This window comes from Hemitrygon akajei, chromosome 19, assembly GCF_048418815.1.
Source record: "Hemitrygon akajei chromosome 19, sHemAka1.3, whole genome shotgun sequence".
Classification (NCBI taxonomy): domain Eukaryota; kingdom Metazoa; phylum Chordata; class Chondrichthyes; order Myliobatiformes; family Dasyatidae; genus Hemitrygon; species Hemitrygon akajei.
The window spans coordinates 60,781,560-60,806,533 of record NC_133142.1 but is presented as its reverse complement, the minus strand read 5'-3'; the positions used below and the strand labels follow the sequence as shown (position 1 = coordinate 60,806,533).

Genomic DNA, 24,974 nt, shown 5'->3' with positions numbered 1-24,974 from the left:
TTTTTAACATTAATATGCATACAAATGTCAGTTAAAAGATAAATATATATTAACGTTGAAAAGAAAGAAAATGATTGCTATATTCAGTGGATTAGGTAGCATTGATGAAGAAACAAAGCTAACCTGTCAGGTCAATGATTTCTCATGAGTAAAGTTCTAAACCTGCTGCAGCAAGTGAGATCTAGGTTACTCTGCAAACAGTCCATGGAAGTAAGGAATGGAAATCCTGCCTATAAAGGACTCCACGGTCCTTTCATAATTTCAGAAGGCATTTTTAGAAACCGCTGATCAGTTGAAATTTTATTTTAAAATACTTTGAGTTCTGTATTATAAAGTCAAATTCCACAACCTTTTGTAGTTGAATACCTTAAATAAAATCAAGCTGAAAATTACCTCAGCCATGAGACTGGCAATATTCAGCATAAGCACAATGACTATTAACTGAGTCAAAGTTGACATCATCATGGAGGTTTTTTAAGTCACTGTAAGCTTAAATATAAAATGACTAACTTGATGATGACAGCAATCCTATGAAGTAATTAATGTTCCTGGATGGTTATTTATCTAAACCTTCTAACTATGATTTTTATTTATTTGTAACACACTACCTCTCTTAAACTAAGCACTTTTTCAATATTATTTTTGTGTTTAGACCGATCTGCCCCTTTGTACAGCGTTCTCTCTCTGAAAAGCATCAATAATTCAAGAGGAAGAAGGGAAGTGAGAGGTAGCACAGAAGCAGGAGCGAGGAGAGGGGAGTGGGGCGGAGAGAGGGGCAGGAGTAGTGGGATGGGGAGAGAGGAGCAGGGAAGAGGGGAAGAGGAAGAGAAGGGTGAGGTGGGAAGGTGGGAATTGGCATCATGCACAATCCTCTAACAAATCCAACCTCCCACTTGATCCCTATATTGATTCCATTATCGTCTCAAAAATATATGTTCTGAACAGTCTCAGCAGGTAGTCATTTGTAGCCCAAGGGTGCATTGTTGAATTTGCTAAGGAAGAAAAGTTCATCTCTTCTCTTTCATTGCAGTTATAGTGAGCAGTTTTTGTTTCTGACTAGTCATGGCTAATTATTGCATTTCCTTCACCCTCGTACTTACAGTTCATCTCATACACTCCACATCCTGTCATTTTAGATTTGATAATGATTTATCGATAAGAATTCCGAGCCAAATGGAAGAATAAATCCACATGTATAATTTTCTGATACTGTTGCATTGAATCAATGATAGGGAGGGCAAAGTACCTATCAGAAGGAGCTTTCACACCTGATGATCACATAAATAAATTGAAGATTCATATATACAGAAAAAATAAACTAATTTGATACTCATTCCTGTGCCTTTCTACCAAATACATAAACCTTTCCCAAACATACTTGCTTGCCACTCAGTTGGTAGAAAGAAAGTCGCTGTCCCCAGTCTGCCACAGCAAGAATGTCAGTGTGTTCATCTCTGTAAAATGCAAAATAAATGCTCAGACAGTTTTAGTTGACTGTACATCAAATAGTATGTTAGTACATGACTTATGGGATAATTTATAATCATTATTAATAGATACTTTCTGCCAGTTCCTTTCTGACGACTCAATCAATTGGCTCAGAAGTTTGATGTTTTAACTCCTATTGTAGGACAATAACCCGTAATAATCTGTTATTCTGTTAATGCATTGATAGAGCAATGAGAATAGCTCCAGGGCCTATGTTGTGTTCTTTGTGTGAGATGTAGAAATTCTGAGAGATCTTCAGCCTCCCGTATAGTTACATCCACACCAGGTGCACTGAGCTGCAGCTTCTCAGAGAATGGATTAAGGACTGGAGCTGTACCTCAATGACATTCGGCTCTTATGGGAAACTAAGGTGATAGCTAGGAGCTACAGGGAGGTAATCACCCTAAGTTGCAGGAGGCAAGCACCTGGGTGACTGTCAGAAGGGGGGGAAAGGAAATGGGCAGACATTATGGCATTCCCCTCAATAAGTACACCCCTTTGGATACTGTTGAGGGGGAACAACCGATCGGGCAGAAGCTGCAGTGACTGGGTTTCTGGCACTATGACTCAGAAGGGAAAGGGGGAGAAGAGGACTGCAGTAGTAATAGGGGATTCCATTCTTAGAGGAGTTGACACAACAGTCTGTGGACACGATAGAAAAACCCAGGTAGTATGTTGCCGGGGGTCAGGGACAAATCAGATCAGGGCCATGGCATTCTAAAGGGGGTGGGTGGGCATCCATAAGTTTTGGTATATATTGGCAACATATTGGTAGGAAAAGTGAGCAGGTCCTGCAGAGAGAATTTAGGGAGCAAGGTAGAAAGCTAAAAAGCAGGACCGCCAGGATAATGCTGCCCATGCCAAGTGCAGTGAGGGCAAGAATAGGATGATTTGGCAGATGAATGCGTGGTTGAGGAACTGGTGCAGGGAGTAGGGTTTCAGATTTCTGGATCATTGGGATATCTTCTGGGGAAAGTATGACCTATACAAAAGGGACCTAAACCTTAGGGTGGCAAATATCCGTGTGGGCAGGTTTACTAGAACTGTTGGGAAGGGTTTAAACCAGGGGTTTCCAACCTGGGGTTCATGGACCCTTTGCTTAATGGCAGTGGCATAAAAAGGTTGGGAACCCTGGTTTAATCTAATTTGGCAAGGAGGTGGGAAACAGAGTGATAGGGCTGAGGATGAGGCAGTTAGTATACCAGAAATCAAATCCAATAAAAGTGAGAATGTAATGTTGAGACTTTAAAAAACACTGGTGAGGCCTCAATTGGAGGTTTGCAGGTTTGGGCCCCTTATCTTAGGAAGGATGTGCTGAAACTGGAGAGGGCTCAAAGGAGGTTCACAAAAATAATTCTAAAATTGAATGGTTTGTCATATGAAGAGCATTGGATGGCTCTGGACCTATATTCACTAGAATTCAGGACAATGAGGGGTGACCTCATTGAAACCTATCGAATGGTGAAAGGCCTTGATAGAATGGATGTGGAGAGGATGTTTCCTATGGTGGGAAAGTCTAAGACCAGAGGACACAGCCTCAGAATAGAGAGGCATCCTTTTAGAACACTGATGAGAGGGAATTTATTTAGCCAGGGAGTGGTGAATCTGTTGAATTCTTTGCCACAGGCAGCTGTGGAGGCCAAGTCTTTATGATATTTAAGGTAGAGGTTGAGAGGTTCTTGATTGGTGAGGGCATGAAGGGATACAGGAGCAAGGCAGGAGATTGGGACTGAAAGGAAAATTGTATCAGCCATGATGAAATCGCGGAGCAGATGCGATGGGCCAAATGACCTAATTCTGCTCCTATATCTTATGGTCTAAATCCTCAAAGGGGTGGCATAGGATCAGAAGATGTAGAATTGTTGTGGGTAGAGTTCCAGAAATCTGAGACCCTGCCCCCTTCAGCAGTACTTCAGCCACACATTCATCTGCCAAATCATCCTGTTCTTGCTCTCACTGCGCATTACACAGACAGCAATCCACAGCAAACCCTGAAGGTATGGCAGGGTCTGTTCAGGAAAAACAGACAGATGATAGGGCAAAGCTGTAGTCAGTGGGATGAGTTTCAAGGGGACAAAATTAGAAAGGGTGACAAATATAAGATGGTGGCAAAAGGGCATACAGGAGCAAGATATACCAGTTAGTTGAGTGGTGTTACAGCAACAACTTTGCACTTAACTTCAGCAAGACCAAAGAGCTGATTGTGGACTCCAGGAAGGGTAAGACGAGGGAACACAAACCAACAGAGGGACCTCATAGAGGGATCAGAAGTGGAGAGAGTGAACAATTTCAAATTCCTGGGTATCAATATCTCTGAGGACCTAACCTCAGATTGATATTGATGCACCACATATTGATGCGGCTATAAAGAAGGCAAGACAGCAGATATATTTGATTAGGAGTTTGAGGAGATTTGGTTTGTCAACTAAAACACTTGAAAATATCTACAAATGTATAGTGGAGAGCATTCTGACTGGCTGTATCACTATCTGGTATGGAGGGGTGGGGTAGTACTGCATAAAATCAAAATAAGTTGCAAAAATTTGTAAAATTAATCAGCTCTATCATGGGTACCAGCCTCCGCAGTATTTAAGACATTTTCAAGGAAAGCTGCCTCAAAGAAGGCAGCATCCATCATTAAGGATCCCCACCACCCAGGACTTCACACTGTTACCATTGGGAAGGAGGTACAGAAGCCTGAAGGCACACTCTCTACGATTCAGCAACAGCTTCTTCCTCTCTGCTATCTGATTTCTAAATGGACATTGAACACTACCACACTACTTTTTATTGCTGTTACTTTGCACTACTTATTTTAACTTAACTATTTAATAGAATATATATACTTAATGTAACTCAGTTTCGTTCTCTATATATATCATGTATTTCATTGTACTGCTACTGCAAAGTTCACGAATTTCACGGCGTATGTTATACTTAAATGCATGCAGTAAAAGGTAGATGATCTTGTAGCACAGTTAGAGATTGGCAGGTATGACACTGTAGGCATCACTGAGATGTGCCCGAAAGAAGATTACAGCTGGGAGCTTAACGTCAAAGGATATACATTGTATCAAAAGGACAGGTAACTACACAGAGAAATGGCATGGCCTTGTTGGTAAAAAAATGAAATCAAATCTTTAGAATGAGGTGACATAGGATTGGAAGATATAGAATCGTTGTGGTAGGGTTAAGGAACTGCAAGGTTAAAAAGACCCTGATGGGAGTTACATACAGGCCTCCGACCATAGTGATTATGTGGGCTATAAATTACAATGGGTAAGAAAAAAGTCAGGTAAAAAGGGCAATGTTACGATTGTCATGGGGGGATTTAAATATGCAGGAAGATTGGGAAAATCAGGTTGGTGTTGAATCCCAAGAAAAGGAATTTGTAGAATGCCTATGAGATGGCTTTTTAGAGCAGTTTGTGATTGAACCCGCTAGGGAAAGGGCAATTCTGGATTGGGTGTTGTGTAATGAACCGGATTTGATTAGGAGCTTAAGGCAAAGGAACTCTTAGGAGACACTGATCATAATATGATAGAATTCACACTGCCAATTTGAGAGGGAAAAGCTAAAGTCAAATGTATCAGTGACAAGGTGCCACACTTGAGGCTGCTTAGCAAGATAAGAATACAGTAGAGTAAAGGGAATTACAGAGGCATGAGAGAGGAGCTGGAAGGGGACACTAGCAGGGTTGACAGCAGAGCATCATTGGCTGAAGTTTTTGGGAGCAATTCTGAAGGCACAGGATAGATATATCCCAAAGAAGTATTCTAAAGGTAGAATGACACCACTGAGGCTGACAAGGGAAGTCAGAGACAATATAAAACCAAAACAGAGGGCATATAATAAAGCAAAAGTTAGAGGATTGTTAGAGGAAGCTAGAGGATTGAGAAGTTTTTAAAAATCAGCAGAAGGCAAGTAAAAAGCCATAAAGAGGGAAATAAGAAATATGAAGATAAGCTAGTCAATTTATATCAAAGAGGATACCAGAAGTTTTTTTCAGACACATAAAGAGTAAAAGAGAGGCGAGAGTAGATATTGGACTGTTGGAAAATGACGTTGGAGGTAATAATGGGAGACGAGGAAATGTTGGATAAACTGATTTAAAGATTATGCATAGATCTTCACTACTTGCAGTATGCCAGAAGTTCGAGAGTGTCAGGAATAGAAGTGAGTGTTGTTGCTATTACTAGGGACAAGATGCTTGCGAAGTTGAAGGGTTTGAAGGTTGATACAGTTGCAAGAAACTGCTTGTGAACCCTTTGCAGTTGCCTGGTTTTCTGCATTAATTAGCCATAAAATGTGATCTGATCTTCCTCTAAGTCACTATGCACAAACTGCCTAAACTAATGCCACACAAACAATTGTACTACTTCTCTTCAATACTAATGATATCATTTAAACAATCACAGTCCAGGTTCAAAAAAGTATATCAACAACAGAATGGTTCAAAAAGAAGAAAATTTATATTTTGGAATGGCCAAGTCAGAGTCCAGACCTTAACTCAATTGAGATACTGTGACATGACTTGAAGAGATTTGTTCATGCAAGGCATCCCAGATATATCGATGAACTGAAACCTACACACTCACATAGAATACATGGAAATTTACTCGGACAGCTGCCAAAGTCAAGATCCAATAGAGGTCTTTTTGTATTAACAAGGTACAATGGCAGCAAAGCATTACCCATGTAGACCAATGCCGTGATAAGAAAATGACTACTTTTTCTGTTTTCTGCATCAGACTCCTAATCAGTACAAATGGGTAAGAGATTTTTTTTTGCTGGCAAACTAAACAGATTACAAGTTGGAATCAAACGGATTGGATGCACTTCAGTATGTTCTAACAGAGTTGGGAGAAATGAAATTTTCATGGTATGTTCAAATAGCTTTTTAGCCAAGTTCTCAAAGTCAATAGGCATTTTGGAAACCAACACTGTAGCAAATGTTTCAGTTTCTATATCCATAATTCACAATAATATACATTTAAATAGCTATTGCTAGGTTTTAGATGCTTAGCACTGACTGCAATGATTCTTTGGCAAGTTTACCTGGTATTGTAGAGTATTCATTCTAAAACTCTCAAGGAGTTTAGTATACCTTGAAAATCCATAAAGTTTATTAATTGGATATTGAAGAAAATACAGCTCAATTTAGGCAGAGTTCTACTTTAAAAAAAGATTACCTTTGTACTTTTGTTTTTGTTACTTTCCTGCTGTTTGCATTACAAGTGTACAAGCAACTGAATATATTGTTTTTGCATTTTTATGATTCTAAATCTTCTTACTTACTTGGAAGGATTCCAGCAAATCGACCATATCGGAACACCACCAGGTCGTTCAATTCTCACTTTTTCCTCTCCGTTCTTACTTCGAATACTGACAATACCACTGAACAAGCCAATGGCCAAGTACTGACCATCATTTGTCCAACTATCAAAGTGTAGCCAAAAAAAAACATTAAGAAAAACATTTTTTTAAAACAGGACTATGTTCCAAGGCAAGAACATCTTTACTAATGCAAGTAATCTTAATTTTTGACTAATTTTCTCTGCTTTCTATAGCTGATTGACTATCCTAAGAACTAAACACCTTGTTAAATAAGTAGTGATAGGATGGTTGAGCATTCCCTGCTGCTACTCCTGCTCCTCTGGCATACAGATCATATGAGGTGGGATTTCAGCTCAGTAATTCTGTTTAAATGCAATGCTTCAGAAGGGCAATTCAAAATTTAAATTTGATAATGTCTTCCAAAATATGAGCGACAACTGAAATATTTGCAGTAATTTTCAGGTCATGACCAAAAGTCTTCAGAACATGTTGCAGTTTTACTAATGCAATTACAGCAATAAAATATTTCTGGTAAACAGTGGTTGGGAAGGTGACTCTCTCAAAATCTAGGGTGATGACAATATCCAACCCTACCTGTAGGCCAGCCACTGAATACAAAGACTTCCTTAGCTCAACCTGAAGGGAACTTCTACCTGATGCTTACATAAGAAGGCCTTGAATAAACTAGCTGCATTAAAAATTAATACTGCTGACAAGTTTTACCTCTCTAACTCAGAAGTTTGTATTTCAGAAAATGGTTAGTTTTGAAAGTACTTGAGAAGTCTGCCAAAAGTTTGCAAATTTTACCATTAATCAAAAGTTGAGAGGAGATCTCAAGGAGGCGCTCATGGCATGAGGCACACTTCAGCTTTGCTCCATTCCTTTTATTTCTTTTACCCGTAATCACCCTTAAATGTCTTACTTATACCTATACTAAAGGGGTTTATATTGCAGATATATTTTTTGAGACATGATTTTAGTTTGCTGAAAATATATACTACAGCACGAGAAGCTAAAGACGGGAAAGATTTTAACGGCATTGGCAAGAGCGATGGTGACGCTAAATCACCATCTAAGCAAGTCCCTCTAACTCTGGATGCAACTTCGAAGCTTCTAGATGAGAAACTAGTTGAAAAACTAGATGAAAAACTCAATGCAAAACTCAGCCAAAAATTCTCCTCGCTTGAAGGAATTTTAAAGACGGTTGAAGTCAGTATCAAATTGTATAGACATTAATTTGAACAACAACAAACAAGAATTTTAGAGCTGGTCGGAGAGATCGTGGAGTTGAAACTTTGGAACAAAGGTTGTCTTCAACCTCTCAAGTGTTGGAGTGTTACAAATCCAAAATTATGTCTTTTGGATCCGTGCTGTCAGAGTTTCATCGAAAAGGTTTCAAACAGGTCTTGGTGTTTTCAGTGTGTTTGAGAGTCATCCTTCCCGATAATTCTCACCGACTGTTTAAACTTCCAATTAAAGCCCAAAATTTCCTTGAGGAGCAACATGCTGTTCCGGACTAATCAATGTATTGTATTTTTCATCATTTGTTCTTATTTGTTTTTAAGCTAATAATTTGCATATAGATCTAGATCTTCATAATTTAAGGGCTTTGTTTTCGATCGGCAGTGTAGGTATTTCTTGTATGTCTAGGTAAACGCTCTTTTTCTTTTTCTGTGATTTTGCTCTCTTTATTACTAATCATTTGATTTTGAAAGTAATTAACTAAAGGATTTGATGCTTGACTATTTGCTGCTCTATAATCTTTATGGGGAAGCATTCAGTTTTTTTTCCCAAGATGTTGTTTCGCTTTCTTCTTCCCATAAGACCTTATTCTTTTGATAAGTCATTTTCATTCAGTTGTGTTTGAAAAAACATATTTGGTGCTTGTTTTTTTTTGAAATATTAGCACAACAGTACCCTGTTTTATGTTTTAAACTTTTAGTCTTTTTTTTACTATTATTAACCGTTATAGCCATTTTTTACGGTAATCTTTTTTTTGAATATGGGTGGTTTTCTTTTAATCATATATCTTTTGGGCAGCCTTCTTGAGAGATGGGGTTAAATTTAGTGTTGGCTTTCTTGCTGGCCATTCTTTGGCTTATTTTCGGGCTTTTGGGATGGGGAGGGGGTATTTCTATTTTTACTTTTTGTTTAGATTTTTCTAACTGGGCTGACTGGAGACTACAAAAATGTCCAAAGTGTCGTAACTTTCGGTTCCTCTTTGAACCTTTTTTCCTCTTCTAGGTTCATGAGTTTGTATTCTGGTTAACCTTTTACGTACTATATGGTAGATATTAGTAACATGGATAAGATTATTAATTTCATTTCTTGGAATACAAATGGTTTAAACCATCCAATTAAACGGAAAAAAATTTAAAGTATTCCATAGAATGAATGCTAATATTATCTTTGTACAAGAAACTCATGTGAGGAAAGAGGATAATCAGCGTTTCTCTAGGTTTTGGAAGGAATAATAGTATCATTCGAATTCTCAAGCTAAAATGAAAGGAGTTTATATTTTTATAGGTTCTTCAACCTCATTTGTTCATTATGACACAATTTCAGATCTGAATGGTAGATTTTTGATCATTACTGGCTTACTTTTTAACAAAAAAGTTGTTATGGTTAATGTTTATGCTCCAAATGTTGATTGTCCTGAATTTTTAAGCAATTATTTACATCCCTTCCAAATTTAAATGATTATATGTTGATAGTGGGTGGGGATTTTAACTGTTGTTTAAATCCCTCGATGGATAGATCTACGTCTAACCAGGCACTTCCGAACAAATCGGCTTCTTTTATCAACTCCTTTATGGTTGATGCCAGAGTTTTAGAAATTTGGAGATTTCTACATCCTAAGGATAAAGAATTTTCTCATGTATATCATAATTATTCTAGAATTGACTATTTCTTTAATATCGTTTAATTCCATCCATTAATGACTGTAACTATGATTCCATTGCCATCTCTGACCATGCTCCCTTGAAACTATCTATGAAGATAATGAATACATTTTCTAGTACTAGACAATGGCGGTTCAATTCTACTCTACTTCAGGACTCAGACTTTGTCAATTTTATTAGACAACAGATTGATTTTTTCTTTTCAACAAACATTACAGAAGAAATTTCCAAAGGGATATTATGGGACACTTTTAAAGCATATATTCGTGGACAAATTATTTCATATACTGCTGGAGTGAAAAAACGAATCAATAGTGAAATACTTATGCTGGTTGACAAGATTAAAGAAATTGATAAGAAATATTCTATGGCTCCTAGTAAGGAGCTTTATAAAAAGAGAGTCAAACTTCAAATGGAGCATAATCTATTATTAATCTCTTCAACTGAAAATCAATTAAGTAAAACTAGGACCCAGTTTTATATTCATAGTGATAAATCTGGTAAATTACTGGCTAATCAATTGAAAATAGTTTTGGCCAAATGCCAGATTATCAAGATTCGTAAACAAGATGGTACCCTGACAGTTGATCATGATGAGATAAATAAATCTTTTCAAGAATTTTACAATTCTTTATATCAATCAGAATCTCCTGATGACCCTAATATAATGCATGGATTTTTAAGGAAATTGAATATTCCAAAATTGTCATCCAGTGAATGTTTAACATTAGATGCAGCCATTACGGAAGAAGAAATAAAAGAGGCTATTTTTTCAATGAATTCAGATAAAGCATCTGGTCTGGATGGTTACACAGTAGAATTTTTAAAATCTTTTTCTACTATACTCTCTCCTTGGTTATGTAAAAAATTTTAAGGAAGTGTTAACCATCGATAAACTACCGCAATCTTTTTATGAAGCCTCTATTTCCCTCATTCTTAAAAAAGATAAGGACCCTATTGAATGTGCATCATTTAGGCCCATGTCCTTTCTGAATGTGGACTCTAAGATTTTTTCTAAAATTTTGACAACCAGATTGGAGAACATATTACCTCAAATTATCTCTGTTGACCAGACTGGATTTATTAAAAATCGTCATTTATCTTTTAATATTAGGAAATTAATTAATATAGTTTATACTCCTTCACCTAGAATTCCAGAGAGTGTCATCTCACTGGACACCGAGAAAGCGTTTAATAGAATTGAATGGCCATATTTACTTAGTATGCTTGAGAATTCTAATTTTAGACCGAAATTTATACCTTGGATTAAATTGATATAATATACCCCTTTGGCTTCAGTATTTACTGATAATCAAAAATCTCCCTTTTTTCAGTTGTTTCGTGATACTAGGCAAGGCTGTCCTTTTAGCCCTTTATTATTTGATATTGCTTTGGAACCTTTAGCAATTCGTGATTCACCCAACATTTTTGGTATTACCTGGGGGAATGGGACTTTCAAACTATCACTATATGCAGATGATTTGTTGCTATATATTTCCAATCCTGATACATCCATTCCTGCAGTTTTATCTCTCCTTGCTCAGTTTAGTAGCTTTTCCGGCTACAAACTGAATCTTAATAAGAGTGAACTATTTCCATTAAACATGCAAATTCCAAATTATAAACATTTACCATTTAAATTGGTCACAGACAATTTTACTTATTTGGGTGTTAAAATTATTAAGAAGCATAAGGATTTATTCAGGTTAATTTTTTACCTTTAGTTGATCAGGTTAAGCAATTGTTTACTAAATGGTCCCCTTTGTCTTTATCACTGATTGGTCGAATCAATGCTATTAAGATGATCACTTTATCTAAATTTTTATATTTATTTCAAGCTCTACGTATTTTTATTTCTAAATCCTTTTTTGATATCGTTGATATCAAAACAGTGGTCAGGACGGTGGTTTGGCATTGCCGAATTTAAGATTTCATTACTGGGCAATTAATATTAGATATTTAATATTTTGGACACAGGACTTGGATGTAATTCAAAGTCCACAATGGGTTAACCTTGAATGTAAATCTGTACAAGGGTTTTCACTGGTTTCTGTCTTGACCTCGCTTCCCTTTGCCCTTCCTAAATTGAGTAAACAAATGGTTAATCCAATAATTAAATATACATTACAAATATGGTTTCAATTTCATGAATTTTTTGGCTTGAATAAATTTATTCTTTTAATCCCTATTATATCTAATTTCTTTTTCCAACCCTCTGTTATGGATCAAGCCTTTTTGAGATGGAAAACAAAGGGTATAATATGTTTTTGTGACTTATTCTTGGATAATTGTTTCACGTCTTTTGAACAGTTATCTAATAAATATAATTTACCTAAGTCCCATTTTCTTTATACTTACAAATTAGAAATTTTTTGAATAATATGTTACAGACTTTTCCAAACTTATACCCAACAGATATCACGGAAAAACTTTTAGGTTTAAACCCTTATCAGAAGGGTTTAATAGCAACTATTTATGATATGATTATGAAAATACAGCCAGGTATATCAGATAAAATCAAGAATGAATGGGAAAAAGAACTTCGACTTTCCTTACCTACAGAGAAATGGGAGAAAATTTTTCAATTAGTTAACTCTTCCTCAATATGTGCTAAACATGTGCTGATACAATTCAAGGTGGTGCATAGGGGCCACATGTCTAAAGACAAGCTCACTCGTTTTTACTCCCACATAAATCCTATCTGTGATAGATGTCATTCGGAAGTAGCCTCCTTGACTCTTATGTTTTGGTCCTGCCCTTATTCAGAGAAATATTGGATATTTCTGATATTATTTCAACTGCTTTGAATATTGATTTACATCCTCATTCTATTACCTCAATTTTTGACTTAACAATGGTGGAAAATAGTTATTTATCCTCTTCAGCTTGTCAGATGATTGTATTTGTTACATTAATGGTAAGAAGATCCATTCTATTGAATTGGAAAGAGATTAATCCTCCTACTACATTCCAATGGTTTTCTCAAACTATATCTTGTCTAAATTTAGAAAAAATCAGAAGTGTCATTTTTGACCCTTGATTAAATTCGAAGAAATTTGGAGACCATTTATTCAACACTTTCATATGATGTAATTTGACCTTTTCTGAATCCTTTTCATTATCTTTAAATACTTGGATAGAGGAGCGGAGCTATTTACACTGTTACGTACCCGTGACAAGTGACAGTGGTACCCTTGTCACGTGACTGGGGTTGAAGCTATACTGGACTTGAGGTAATGGTCTTGTGATGGTGGAGTGACGTCATTTTCCCGCCAGTAGAGGTCATGTGACAGGTTTTTTTTTACAGGTTATAAAAGGAAGACCCACCCTGTCAGGTGGGGCAGTTCGTGGCTGGATTTGCCAGGCTGACTTCATGTCACTGCGTGATTTAATGTGATGACGCAGTTTAGTTGAAAAATGAAGTTTTATATAATGCCTAAAGTTTAAAAGGTCATTGCCAGCGGTTTCTTTGCTGGTGGAGAGTGAAGATAAGAATTTGGAAGATAAAGATCGAGGAGAATCGATTTTCGACGGTGGATTGGTTTCGACCTTATTTGATCCTCATTCGGAAGGATTTCGTTGACTGTTCTCATGTTAATCTCCGCTGGGATAGCGGGAGATTGAGGACAGAGTGTGGAAGAAGAGGTTAGTGCCATTAAACCATTACGTTTCATAAAAATTCAACGTGGGAAAGTTCGACACCGGGGATCGAAGGACAACGACGTGGAAGAGAATTTAAATCGCCTTAAAAAGTCTCTCCTTTTAAATGGACTGTGAGCTTTTGAACTTTCGGCATACCGCTTTAAAGAACTGTTTTTTTTCCAATACCGCTTTAAGAACTGTTTGAACTGCAACGCTATTAAGAACTGTGAATCGGCCGCACAGCAGCTGTTTTCCGGTTAAGCTAGTGTTTGTTTACTTTTGGGGGGTTTGTTTTCAGTGTTTAATAAACGTGTTATTTGTTATAATAACCCTTGCCTAACTCATATATTTATTGTTGCCTGAATACGTAACAACACTATTGATTATATCTGTTGTAATATAATAGCCCAGCTCTGTTTAGTTTAGGTTTGCTTAGTTTAGCTTTTTTTATTTCTAATTTGGGGTTTTTCTTTTTGGCATTTTTCCCCATTATATTAACTACATTAAGAGTTTGGGAGGCTTAATACATTTATGTTATCTATAGTTTATACTTGTATATATTGTTCATTAACTATGTATTCCCAATCTCTCTGTATTACTATTGTTATTATGCCTATGTTTGAAAATTAATAAAAAGATTTAAAAAGAAAGAAAAGTTGAAGCAGTATCATATTCCTACAAACACCAACATATTTAAACATTTCTGATTCTCTAAAACTGTTCACTGTTGCAAAATATTTTAAGACTTAATGAATCTGTAGTCCTTCTCAACTGCAGTAAATTGTTAAACCAGCACAAAGCAAAATGTCTAGATATACATCGCAAACCTATGTTAATAAACATGCAACTGTACCAAAAAGAAATGTCATCACACTATTATAATATGTTGTTTTGGAGCAAAAGCAGTTTGTAACCACTGTAAGCTAACATCAGCATTGGAAACATCTTTAAGACTAAAAAGCATTGATAAATGTAGCAATTCTGATTTACCTGCAACAAGTGATTTTGCTATTGACTTTGTGCTTGGAGACAGATTTTTGCTCTGGAGACCACAAACCTATAATCAAATTGTTTTAAACATCAAAGAAAAATTAAGCTATATTATTACAAATGTGGGAATTCTAATCTCACAATAAATGAATTCAGTAAGACAGCCAGAACATCAAAATATAAGAAATATAAACAAGGGGTCATGTAGTGTATGTTATTTCCCCCAAGGGGGTTTGAGTATACACTGAGTAGAACAGATAACCTGAACCACGGAATTGGTCAGGAAACACAACCTTCTGGACTCTAGCTCTAGAAAACCTTATAAATCCTTCTCACTCCACTATAACATTCTAGCACTACATTGTTAGTTGCTGCCCCAGTTTGAATAGCTTCTTAACCAGGTGACTGATTCAGTTAGCTCATTCATTACTATCACCTGTCCAGCTGAAAGAACCACATACCACTGGAAAATTACTAAAGGGTCAGGATCCTGCACTCCTACCATATTGTTCTCCTTGCCTGCTTCACTTGCAATCACTCTCCTATCCCTGACCAAATCAACACCCTATGGTTGTGCCTCCGCCACAAAGCTTCTAAATTCCCTTCCCTGCTCCTGTTGTGTTCATGTCAACAGCTTAATGACAGAAACACAATTCCTTGAGCCATAAACACATCAGGCACATTTTCCCTGGATCACACAAGCACTCAGGAGCTCCACCTGCTGGCAATAAAATCAAAGTTAAATTCCTTGCCATCTTATTGAAGAAGTGTTAATTCTTTTTCTACAGTGCTCATATCCAAAGTCACCAATAAGGAAGACCTTATCATCAAATGTAATGAACAATAGTTTTAGTTTTTATTTAGGTTTTGAAAATATTAAAAGATAAAATTACCAAAATCACTGGAGGAACAGGAAGCCAGCTGGTGCGTTACTGGATTATATGCAATGCACTGAATGGAATCATTATGGCTACATTAGATGGAAACACAAATAAAGTTAATCATTTTAAATTAGATCACCAACAGATACTGAGTATTTTCCACTCCACTATATTGTACTAAATATATATTAGCCTACTACAGGACAGTAAAACATTTTCCGACTGTTCAGAAATTCCTGTAATTTGCTGACTCACTCATTATTCTGGAGTATGACTTAAGCATCCGGAGTACAAAAAAGGATAAGGTCTGGACAGGCAAAACACAGTAGAAGACCCCCACTATCTCCCCGTAACACCGTATCCAGCATATGTGGAAGGCAATATTCAACACCACTGAGAGCCATTGAATTAGGCTCAATTTTGAGATTTCTGTGACCACCCACAAAGCTAAGTTCACACATGATCATGTCAACCTAGAAGGCTGTATTCTCTGGCAGAATAAGCCAAACAGTCAACAGACATTGTTAAATATTATTAACTTCCATTGATTGGATTACTCAAATGCAAGTAAGTCAAAGTTGAGTTTATTGTCACACTTACATGCAGGTCCACTAAGAAACTTATTTGCAGCAGCATTACAGGCACATAGCATCACATGCCAGATACAACAAATGTGCCAGGTTATCAGAACAATACTATAAATTGGGTCTGAGCATCATCAACATGGTTCTTGGCTAAGTTAGTATAAGCTTATATAACCATATAACAATTATGGCACGGAAACAGGCCATCTCGGCCCTTCTAGTCCGTGCTGAACGCTTACTCTCACCTAGTCCCACTGACCTGCACTCAGCCCATAACCCTCCATTCCTTTCCTGTCCATATATCTATCCAATTTTACTTTAAATGACAATATTGAACCTGCCTCTACCACGTCTACTGGAAGCCCGTTCCAAACAGCTACCACTCTCTGAGTAAAGAAGTTTCCTCTTATGTTACCCCTAAACTTTTGCCCCTTACTCTCAACTCATGTCCTCTTGTTTGAATCTCCCCTACTCTCAATGGAAAAAGCCTATCCACGTCAACTCTATCTATCCCCCTCATAATTTTAAATACCTCTATCAAGTCCCCCCTCAACCTTCTACGCTCCAAAGAATAAAGACCTAACTTGTTCAACCTTTCTCTGTAACTTAGGTGCTGAAACCCAGGTAACATTCTAGTAAATCTCCTCTGTACTCTCTCTATTTTGTTGACATCTTTCCTATAATTCAGTAACCAGAACTGTACACAGCACTCCAAATTTGGCCTCACCGATGCCTTGTACAATTTTAACATTACATCCCAACTCCTATACTCAATGTTCTGATTTATAAAGGCCAGCATACCAAAAGCTTTCTTCACCACCCTATCCACATGAGATTCCACCTTCAGGGAACTATGCACCATTATTCCTAGATCACTCTGTTCTACTGCATTCTTCAATCCCCTACCATTTACCATGTATGTCCTATTTTGATTAGTCGTACCAAAATGTAGCACCTCACACTAATCAGCATAAAACTCCATCTGCCGTCTTTCAGCCCTCTCTTCTAACTGGCCTAAATCTCTCTGCAAGCTTTGAAAATCTACTTCATTATCCACAATGCCACCTATCTTAGTATCATCTGCATTTTTACTAATCCAATTTACCACCCCATCATCCAGATCTTTAATGTATATGACAAACAACATTAGACCCAGTACAGATCCCTGAGGCACACCACTATATACCAGATACTACTGCAAAAATGAAGAGAAACTGAAAAATAAAAATCAGCCCCACTGGTTCTCTTGTCAATCAGGAAAAATAACCAATCTGTGATTGCATAAAAACATCTCAGCTCCTTTTATCAATAGCAATGTTTTGTCAATTGTAGTCAAAGGAATATATAGGAAAATTGTAACAGATCTCAAGAGCTGGCAGCAGACTTCCATTCTTATAATTGACATTCTCTCTGGCCCAGCTTGTTCTATTCCTTACCCACAATTGAAAATAATTGGGGAAAGATTTTCATTTTAGTTTTTATTTTAGCAAGGACCCAGAAATCATTTTAATAGCATTAACATTTAAATGAAAATTTGACCTTCCTTTGGAAACTTTTTCCAGGAGTTCCACAATGTTATCTGTCTCAGCAAAGGACATCAATAAAGAAAACTCACGTATATTTCAAGATGCCTTCTAGTTTAGAGGTCCAGATAATAACACTCTTGTCAGTGGAACCTGATGCAAATCGTTTACCTGAAATAACCATAATCAATTCATTAGTTCAAGCAGAAGAATAAAAGTTAATAAAATTAAAAGTTCAAAGTAAAATCTATTATCAGAGTACATACATGTCACCAGATATAACCCTGAGATTCTTTTTCTGCAGCATTAGTAAATCTATAAAACAGTAATTGTAAACAGGATCAAAGGACAACTATGAAAAGCAAATATAAATAAATAGAAATAAATAAAAAGCATGAAATAACAAGAGAGTTCCTAAGTGAGTGTAGTTACTCCTTTTTGTTCAAAATCCTGATAGTTGAGGAGTAGTAACTGTCTTAAACCTGGTAGTGCAAATCCTGAGGCACTTGTACCTTCTACCTAATGGCAGCAGCGAGAAAAGAGCACGGCCTGGGTGGTGAGAATCTTTGAAAATGGATGCCACTTTCCTACAGTAACGTTTCATGAAGATGTGCTCAACGGTTGGAAGGTTTTTATCTTTGATGTACTGGGCCGACTCCACTACCTTTTGTAGGATTTTTCTGCTCAAAGGCATTGGTGTTCCCATACCAGACCGTAATACAGCCAGTCAGCACACTTTCCATCTTTGGAAGTTTGCCAAGGTTTTTGATGACATACCAAAACTCCGCAGACTCCTGAGACATTAGAGGTGCTGTTGTGCTTTCTTCAAGTCTTCTATGATGGTAACAACCAGGAATTTAAAGTTACAGATGCTCTCCACCGCTGATCCTCTGATGATTACTGGCCCATGGACCTCTGGTTTCCCTCTCCTGATGTCAACAATCAGTTCCTTGGTCTTACTGTCATTGAGTTATTATTACACCACCCAGCCAAATTTTCAATCTTTCTCCTGTATGCCAATTCATCTTTACCTTTGGCACAGCCCACAACAGTGGTGTCATCAGCAAACTTGTAAAAATAAAATTAAGTTTCAAATCTGCAGGTCCGAGGAACTGAGGAGTACATGATTCCCTGAAATAGATTTTGCATGTAGACTTATGGCACACTGGCTTTCATTAATCAGTGCAGTCACACTGCAGTTGTACAAGATATCTGGAATATTGTATGGAATTTTAGTCAACCTGTTTTAAGAAATTTGCCATTAAGCTGGAAAGAATGTATAGAGATTGCAAGGATGCCGCTGGACTCGAGGACTGTTTTATGGAGTGTTACGAATGTGCCACAGCTCTGAGGGGCCGAAGGGTGCGGGGTAGCCCCCCTCCTTTCTGAGAATCGCAAGATCACTATTAAGTCAGTTCAGGAGACCCAGGAAATGAGAGAAAGACATGCAGAATCCACAAAGAGTTGGAATGTGTCCTGGCCTCCGAAAGGCGGACCCATTGATACCGGCTATTGTCTCTTGGAGACGGACTTGTGTATTGCATCCTGTACTATGCATCGAAGCCCCAGGCAATGAACCGAGGGGGAGGTTGGTGGAGGGATTGCATCATCCCAACCTGATTGACACCTGAGACCCTGTGAGTCAGGATAAAAAGAGGGTCTGTGGGAACAGCCCCTCAGACGCACCAGAAGAAACGCTAACGATCCCGTAATAGCAAAAACCAGTGGAAGGCCACGTGCGTCCTTTTCCGTTTGCCCCGGAATCGGTGGGCCCTGTACCACGGCAGAACGGTTTTTAGCTAACAACGGGGAAATCAACTCCCAACGACTCTTGAAGGATTGACATCATAAAAGGAATGGGCAAGTTTTAACCCGTCTTTCTCTCCAACCCAAAAGCTGCAGCTTGAATGAACTGAGTGACTTTTATATTTCCATCGGACAATACATTATCCCCTAGACAACGATAGAGCTATTTCTTATTGATTACTATTAAATCCACGCTTTTAGATTTAGTATTGACGACGTATATTATCTGTAAGTTTGTCTTGATATTATTTTGTGTATTTTTATCAATAAATACTGTTAAAAATAGTACCATCAGACTTCAACGGACCTCTCTATCTTTGCTGGTAAGTGATCCAGTTACGGGGTACGTAACAATTGGGGTTCTCGTCTCAGGATCTGACACCAAATTGGGAGGCCAGTGAATCGGGCTTCTAAGTCCAAACTTGAATCTGGTTACGCAGGTAGCCAGACGGGAAACCAGCAAAGATGGACGTGGGTGAATTTATAGAAAACCCGACTCTGGAGGCGCTAGAGGCGGCTACCAAATCAGACTTGATAAATTTGGCGAAGGGGTTAAATCTCGCAGAGGTGAGGTTGTCAATGAAAAAGCGGGAGGTGCGAAGGGCAATAACTCAGTATTATATTGGGAAGAATGTGTTTGCAGCTGAGGTATTGGAAAATATCCCTGAAAAGGTACCAGCTAGTGGGACGGCTCAGTTAGAGTTGGAGAAATTAAGGTTGGAACATGCAATTAAGTTAAAGCAGCTGGAAGCAGCTGAGAAGGAGAATGAAAGAGCCGAGAGAGAGAGAGAGAGAGGGAAAGAGCTGAGGAGGAGAAAGAAAGGGCCGAGAGAAAGGGAGCATGCGCTCCAGCTAAAGGAGTTAGAGGTGAAACGGGAGAATGAAAGAGCCGAGAGAGAAAGGGAGCATGCACTCCAGCTAAAGGAGTTAGAGGTGAAACGGGAGCAGGAAAGAGCTGAGAAACAAAGAGAGCACGAAATTCAGTTAGAACAGCTGGAAGCAGCTGAGAAGGAGAAAGACAGAGCCGAGAGAGAGAGAGAAAGAGAAGGAAAGGGCCGAGAAGGAGAGGGAGGCAGAGAAACAGAGGAAACATGACTTGGAGATGGAGAAGTTAAGGCAAGAGCAACGAGTTCAAGGGTCAAACCGAGAGGAGCGGTTTAATGTTAGTCGGGAGTTGAGGTTAGTACCTCCGTTCGAGGAGACGGATGTTGATAGTTATTTCTTGCTTTTTGAAAAGGTGGCAGTGAATCAGAAGTGGCCCAGAGATCAGTGGGTGGCGTTGTTACAAAGTGTGTTAAAAGGGAAGGCACAGCAGGCATATACGGCGTTGTCCATGGAGGAGGAAGAGGAGGACAGTTATGACAAAGTAAAGGCGGCCATTCTCCGGAGTTATGAGTTAGTATCTGAAGCGTATAGACAAAAGTTCAGAAATCTAAAGAAAGGGTGGAATCAGACGTATACCGAGTTTGCCTATGAGAAGGGTGTGCTCTTGGACCGTTGGTGCACAGCAGAGATAGTGGAAGAGGATTATTGGCATCTCAGGGAGTTAATTCTGATTGAGGAATTTAAAGGTTGTGTTTCGGAGGATATCCAGATGTATTTGAATGAGAAACCGAATAAGTCCATCTCAGAATTTGCTAGGTTCACAGATGAATATGCTCTAACCCACAAGACAAAGTTTTCCTCAAATAAAAGTTCCCAGAGAGACTGTGGGAACGATCGAGAAAGCCCGCCGGCTGAGGCAGAGGTCCCGCCGGGAACTAGTGGTAAGATTGAAGGGGAAAGGCAAGATGGCCAGAGATTTCTGGGCTTGACCTGTTTTAATTGTGGAAAAGGGGGGCATATTGCATCTAGGTGCTTTGCTCCGAAGAAAAAGACAGGAAAAGGGAAAGCAGCAGTCCCTATCGGATGTGCCGTGGTAATCAGTAAATTGACAAGAGAGCCCCGGGTAGACAGAGTATGAGAAGGGTCTGAAACTTGTATGTCAAACGGAACCGTGTCTGTGAGGGAGGGAGACACACCAGTTCCAGTACGGATCTGGAGAGACACGAGGGCTGAACTATCATTGATCAGCAGTAAGGTACTAGATTTTGGTCGCAAGATGGGAATGGTAGCTGTGAAAGGAATAGGCAAAGGGATGGAAATGGTGCCCTTGCATAAGGTCATTATGAATTGTGAGTTAGTCTCTGGACCAGTAGAAGTGGGGGTGCGATCAGAATTCCCGAGAACTGACGCAGATGTCCTTCTGGGTAACGATTTAGCCAGTGGTAAGGTTTGGTCAGCAATGACGCTGACGAGCCGGCCGGTGAGCGTTGCAGCCCCGCCCCTAGCGTCCAAGATCTATCCCGCATGCGCGGTTACTCGCAGCATGTCGAGAAAGGCAGCTGAGAACGACAGCAGTTTAAATCTGGCCAGTGTCGATTTGGCCGAGACGTTTTTACCGACCCTGTACCACGAGGGTTTAGAGGGTGGTAAAACGAAGAGTAGTAAAGTGAAAGAGAGTAAGGGAGAGGAGGTAGACCTGCCCTTAGCGAGGAGAAAAGTTCTAGAGGCAGGAGATAAAGATGAGAAACAGATAGAGCTGTTAAAAGGTCCAGAGTTGGACATGGATGATCTGTCTGGTTTGGCAGAACTGTTTGAAGAAGTTGAAAATTCTAAAGGTGTTCCCGATAATGAAATGAGGGCAGTCCTAGATGAAAAGGGTGCCCTTACCTTGAAGAAGTCTGCTGGGTTGGCAGATGAGGTTGTTTCAGCCTGCGGGGTTGAGTTTACTCCGGAAGGGAGTTGCCCTGAGAGTAGCTGGGAGAATCAGGAGAATTTAGAGTTTGGACCGGGTACGGGTATTGAAAACCTGGAAGAGGCAAATGTCCCGTTGGAGTGTGTCCAAGATGTGGATGCACGTGGTACTGAACCTAGTAATGAAGCTCAGAAAAAGTCTGAGGTATTTGATTCAGTTGACAAGGAAGGCAGTCCTTGTGGGTCAGATAGACTTGGTTCAGCGAAGAAAGGGTTAACCTTGGTAATAGTGGGAAGTGAGAGTTCCCAAGGTGTTTGTGCTCAAGGGTGTGTTAAAAGTTAATGCGGAGAGCAAAAGTGGGGAGATGAGTATTATCATTGAAGGAAACGGGAAATATGTAGTTCCCAAATCGAATGAAGAAAATTTAAAACCTGCGGATCACTTACAGGTTGAGTTGGAAGATGACGGGGCCCCCCATGCTATTGTTATTCCAGAGTGTGGTGTGAAAAGGCAGAATTTGAAATGCTGCTTGAACAAAGAGTTCGAACTGAAAACTAATAGCCTGAAGGGTCCTGAAGAGAAAGCTAGCAACTTGCGTAAAATTAAAGAATTGGGTGGAAATTCAGAAAATGGTCTAAGTTTGGGACACAGTGTTGATAAAATAACTCCTATGAAAGAAGCGGGCAAAAGCCTATTTCGCCAGGGTACCCAAGCTCCCCACGTGGGAACTAACCGGAAAAGAGACGAGGGTTAATGGGGATGCCATTTTTAAATAGCAGAAACCGGTTTTAAGGGATTTCGACAAAGCCTGTGAATAATAAAAGACAACCCCCATGGAAGCCTGCCTGTTAAGTTTGAAAGCAACATAACAATTAGTATTTGCATGAACTTTTGTAGTATACACGTAAGCTTAAGATCACAACTCTTTAGTTTTGTTTGCTGAAGGAAAAAAATAGGTGGTTACTAAATTGGAGTCTGATGCTACAAGACTTTAGTAGGGTACAAGATGTTAAGATATTAAAGGAAGTGACAATTGTAATCGATAACCATCTAGATGCTGAGTTGAATGTATAACTGTATTACTCTGTAGTGAAAAGGAAAAGCTTTTGTATTGTGTTAGATTCTAAAATCCTGTAAGACTCTGTACTACTTCGTTTTCACCGCTGGTGAAAATGCTTTGAAGAAAGGGGGTGTTACGAATGTGCCACAGCTCTGAGGGGCCGAAGGGTGCGGGGTAGCCCCCCCTCCTTTCTGAGAATCGCAAGATCACTATTAAGTCAGTTCAGGAGACCCAGGAAATGAGAGAAAGACATGCAGAATCCACAAAGAGTTGGAATGTGTCCTGGCCTCCGAAAGGCGGACCCATTGATACCGGCTATTGTCTCTTGGAGACGGACTTGTGTATTGCATCCTGTACTATGCATCAAAGCCCCAGGCAATGAACCGAGGGGGAGGTTGGTGGAGGGATTGCATCATCCCAACCTGATTGACACCTGAGACCCTGTGAGTCAGGATAAAAAGAGGGTCTGTGGGAACAGCCCCTCAGACGCACCAGAAGCAACGCTAACGATCCCGTAATAGCAAAAACCAGTGGAAGGCCACATGCATCCTTTTCCGTTTGCCCCGGAATTGGTGGGCCCTGTACCACGGCAGAACGGTTTTTAGCTAACAACGGGGAAATCAAGTCCCAACGACTCTCGAAGGATTGACATCATAAAAGGAATGGGCAAGTTTTAACCCGTCTTTCTCTCCAACCCAAAAGCTGCAGCTTGAATGAACTGAGTGACTTTTATATTTCCATCGGACAATACATTATCCCCTAGACAACGATAAGAGCTATTTCTTATTGATTACTATTAGACCCGCGCTTTTAGATTTAGTATTGACGACGTATATTATCTGTAAGTATGCCTTGATATTATTTTGTGTATTTTTATCAATAAATACTGTTAAAAATAGTACCATCAGACTTCAACAGACCTCTCTATCTTTGCTGGTAAGTGACCCAGTTACGGGGCACGTAACAGGAGATAGATTGAGCAGATTAGGACTTTGAGTAAGATGGAGGCGTACTCGAACACAGAGACTTCTACGGGGCCAACCAAAGGTTATTGTCTTTTTTAAACGTATATTTTCTAATCACAAGATCCTACTGGGCATTAAAAACTTAAAGTACTACAGCTCTACTTCTTCAGCGAGCTGCTTATTGGCGGAGAAACTGAAGGAGCTGGACTTGGTGCGGATCATGCTGTTGCCTGCGTCAGAACGCAAAGGCACTATGTAGTCTAACAGCAAGCGATCATCTCAGTCACTTTTCTAGTGATCGCAAGTGATTCCCGCTGCAAATCCATTTCATTTTTTTTATTGGCGAATGGCGGGGGTGGTCAGTGGGGGCGCTGCGTGACCCTGGTCATTGCAAAGACTAGACTTCAAGCCGCGGTATTGCACGTTTGCAGCCACCCAAGGGAAGGAGTTGGAGTCAGTTGCTCCACCAGATTGCCAGAGGTGGTGTGGCAGAGCGTCCATGCTGGAGTCAGTGCTGCCCCCCCCCCCCCCCAACCCTTAAGTGTTCACTCAGTAGAAAGCAAAACTGTATTATGTTCAAATGCAAACTGCTGCAACACTCATGGACTTAGACTACATCTTTTTTATGTGACTGTATTTTATTGCTCTTTTATATGCTTGCTATCTTGTCTGTGCTATTTGTGCCTTGTGCTATGTATGACTGTTGCACTGTGTTTTACACATCAGCTCCAGAGTAATGCTGTTCCGTTTAGCTGTATTCATGGTTATTCCAGTATGGTTGAATGACAATTAAACTTGAACTTGAACTTCATTTATTAAGCACAAGAGAAGTATCAGAATCAGATTTATTATCACCGGCACATGTCGTGAAACTTGTTAACTTATCAGCAGTAGTTCAATACAACACATAACATAAAAGAATAAACAAATAAATTGATTACAGTATATGCATATTGGAGATTAAAAACCATGCAAAAACCAGAAATAATATATATTGAAAAAGTGAGGTTCACAGGTTCAATGTCCATTTAGTAATCAGATGGCAGAAGGGAAGAAGC

At 39.1% G+C, this 24,974-nt stretch overlaps 1 protein-coding gene across 3 annotated transcripts in view; it reads right to left on the bottom strand.

Moving 5' to 3' along the window:
• ift122 (intraflagellar transport 122 homolog (Chlamydomonas)) overlaps window positions 1–24,974 on the bottom strand; it is a 221,434-nt gene that overhangs the window by 183,167 nt on the left and 13,293 nt on the right. For all 3 annotated transcript variants that reach the window (XM_073072604.1, XM_073072605.1, XM_073072606.1), the window contains exons 4-8: window positions 17,441–17,519; window positions 15,254–15,330; window positions 14,361–14,427; window positions 6,787–6,927; window positions 1,379–1,454 (exon numbers count right to left, since the gene is read on the bottom strand). In XM_073072604.1, the coding sequence (XP_072928705.1) occupies window positions 1,379–1,454; window positions 6,787–6,927; window positions 14,361–14,427; window positions 15,254–15,330; window positions 17,441–17,519 (440 nt within the window). The remainder of the gene's footprint in view (window positions 1–1,378; window positions 1,455–6,786; window positions 6,928–14,360; window positions 14,428–15,253; window positions 15,331–17,440; window positions 17,520–24,974) is intronic.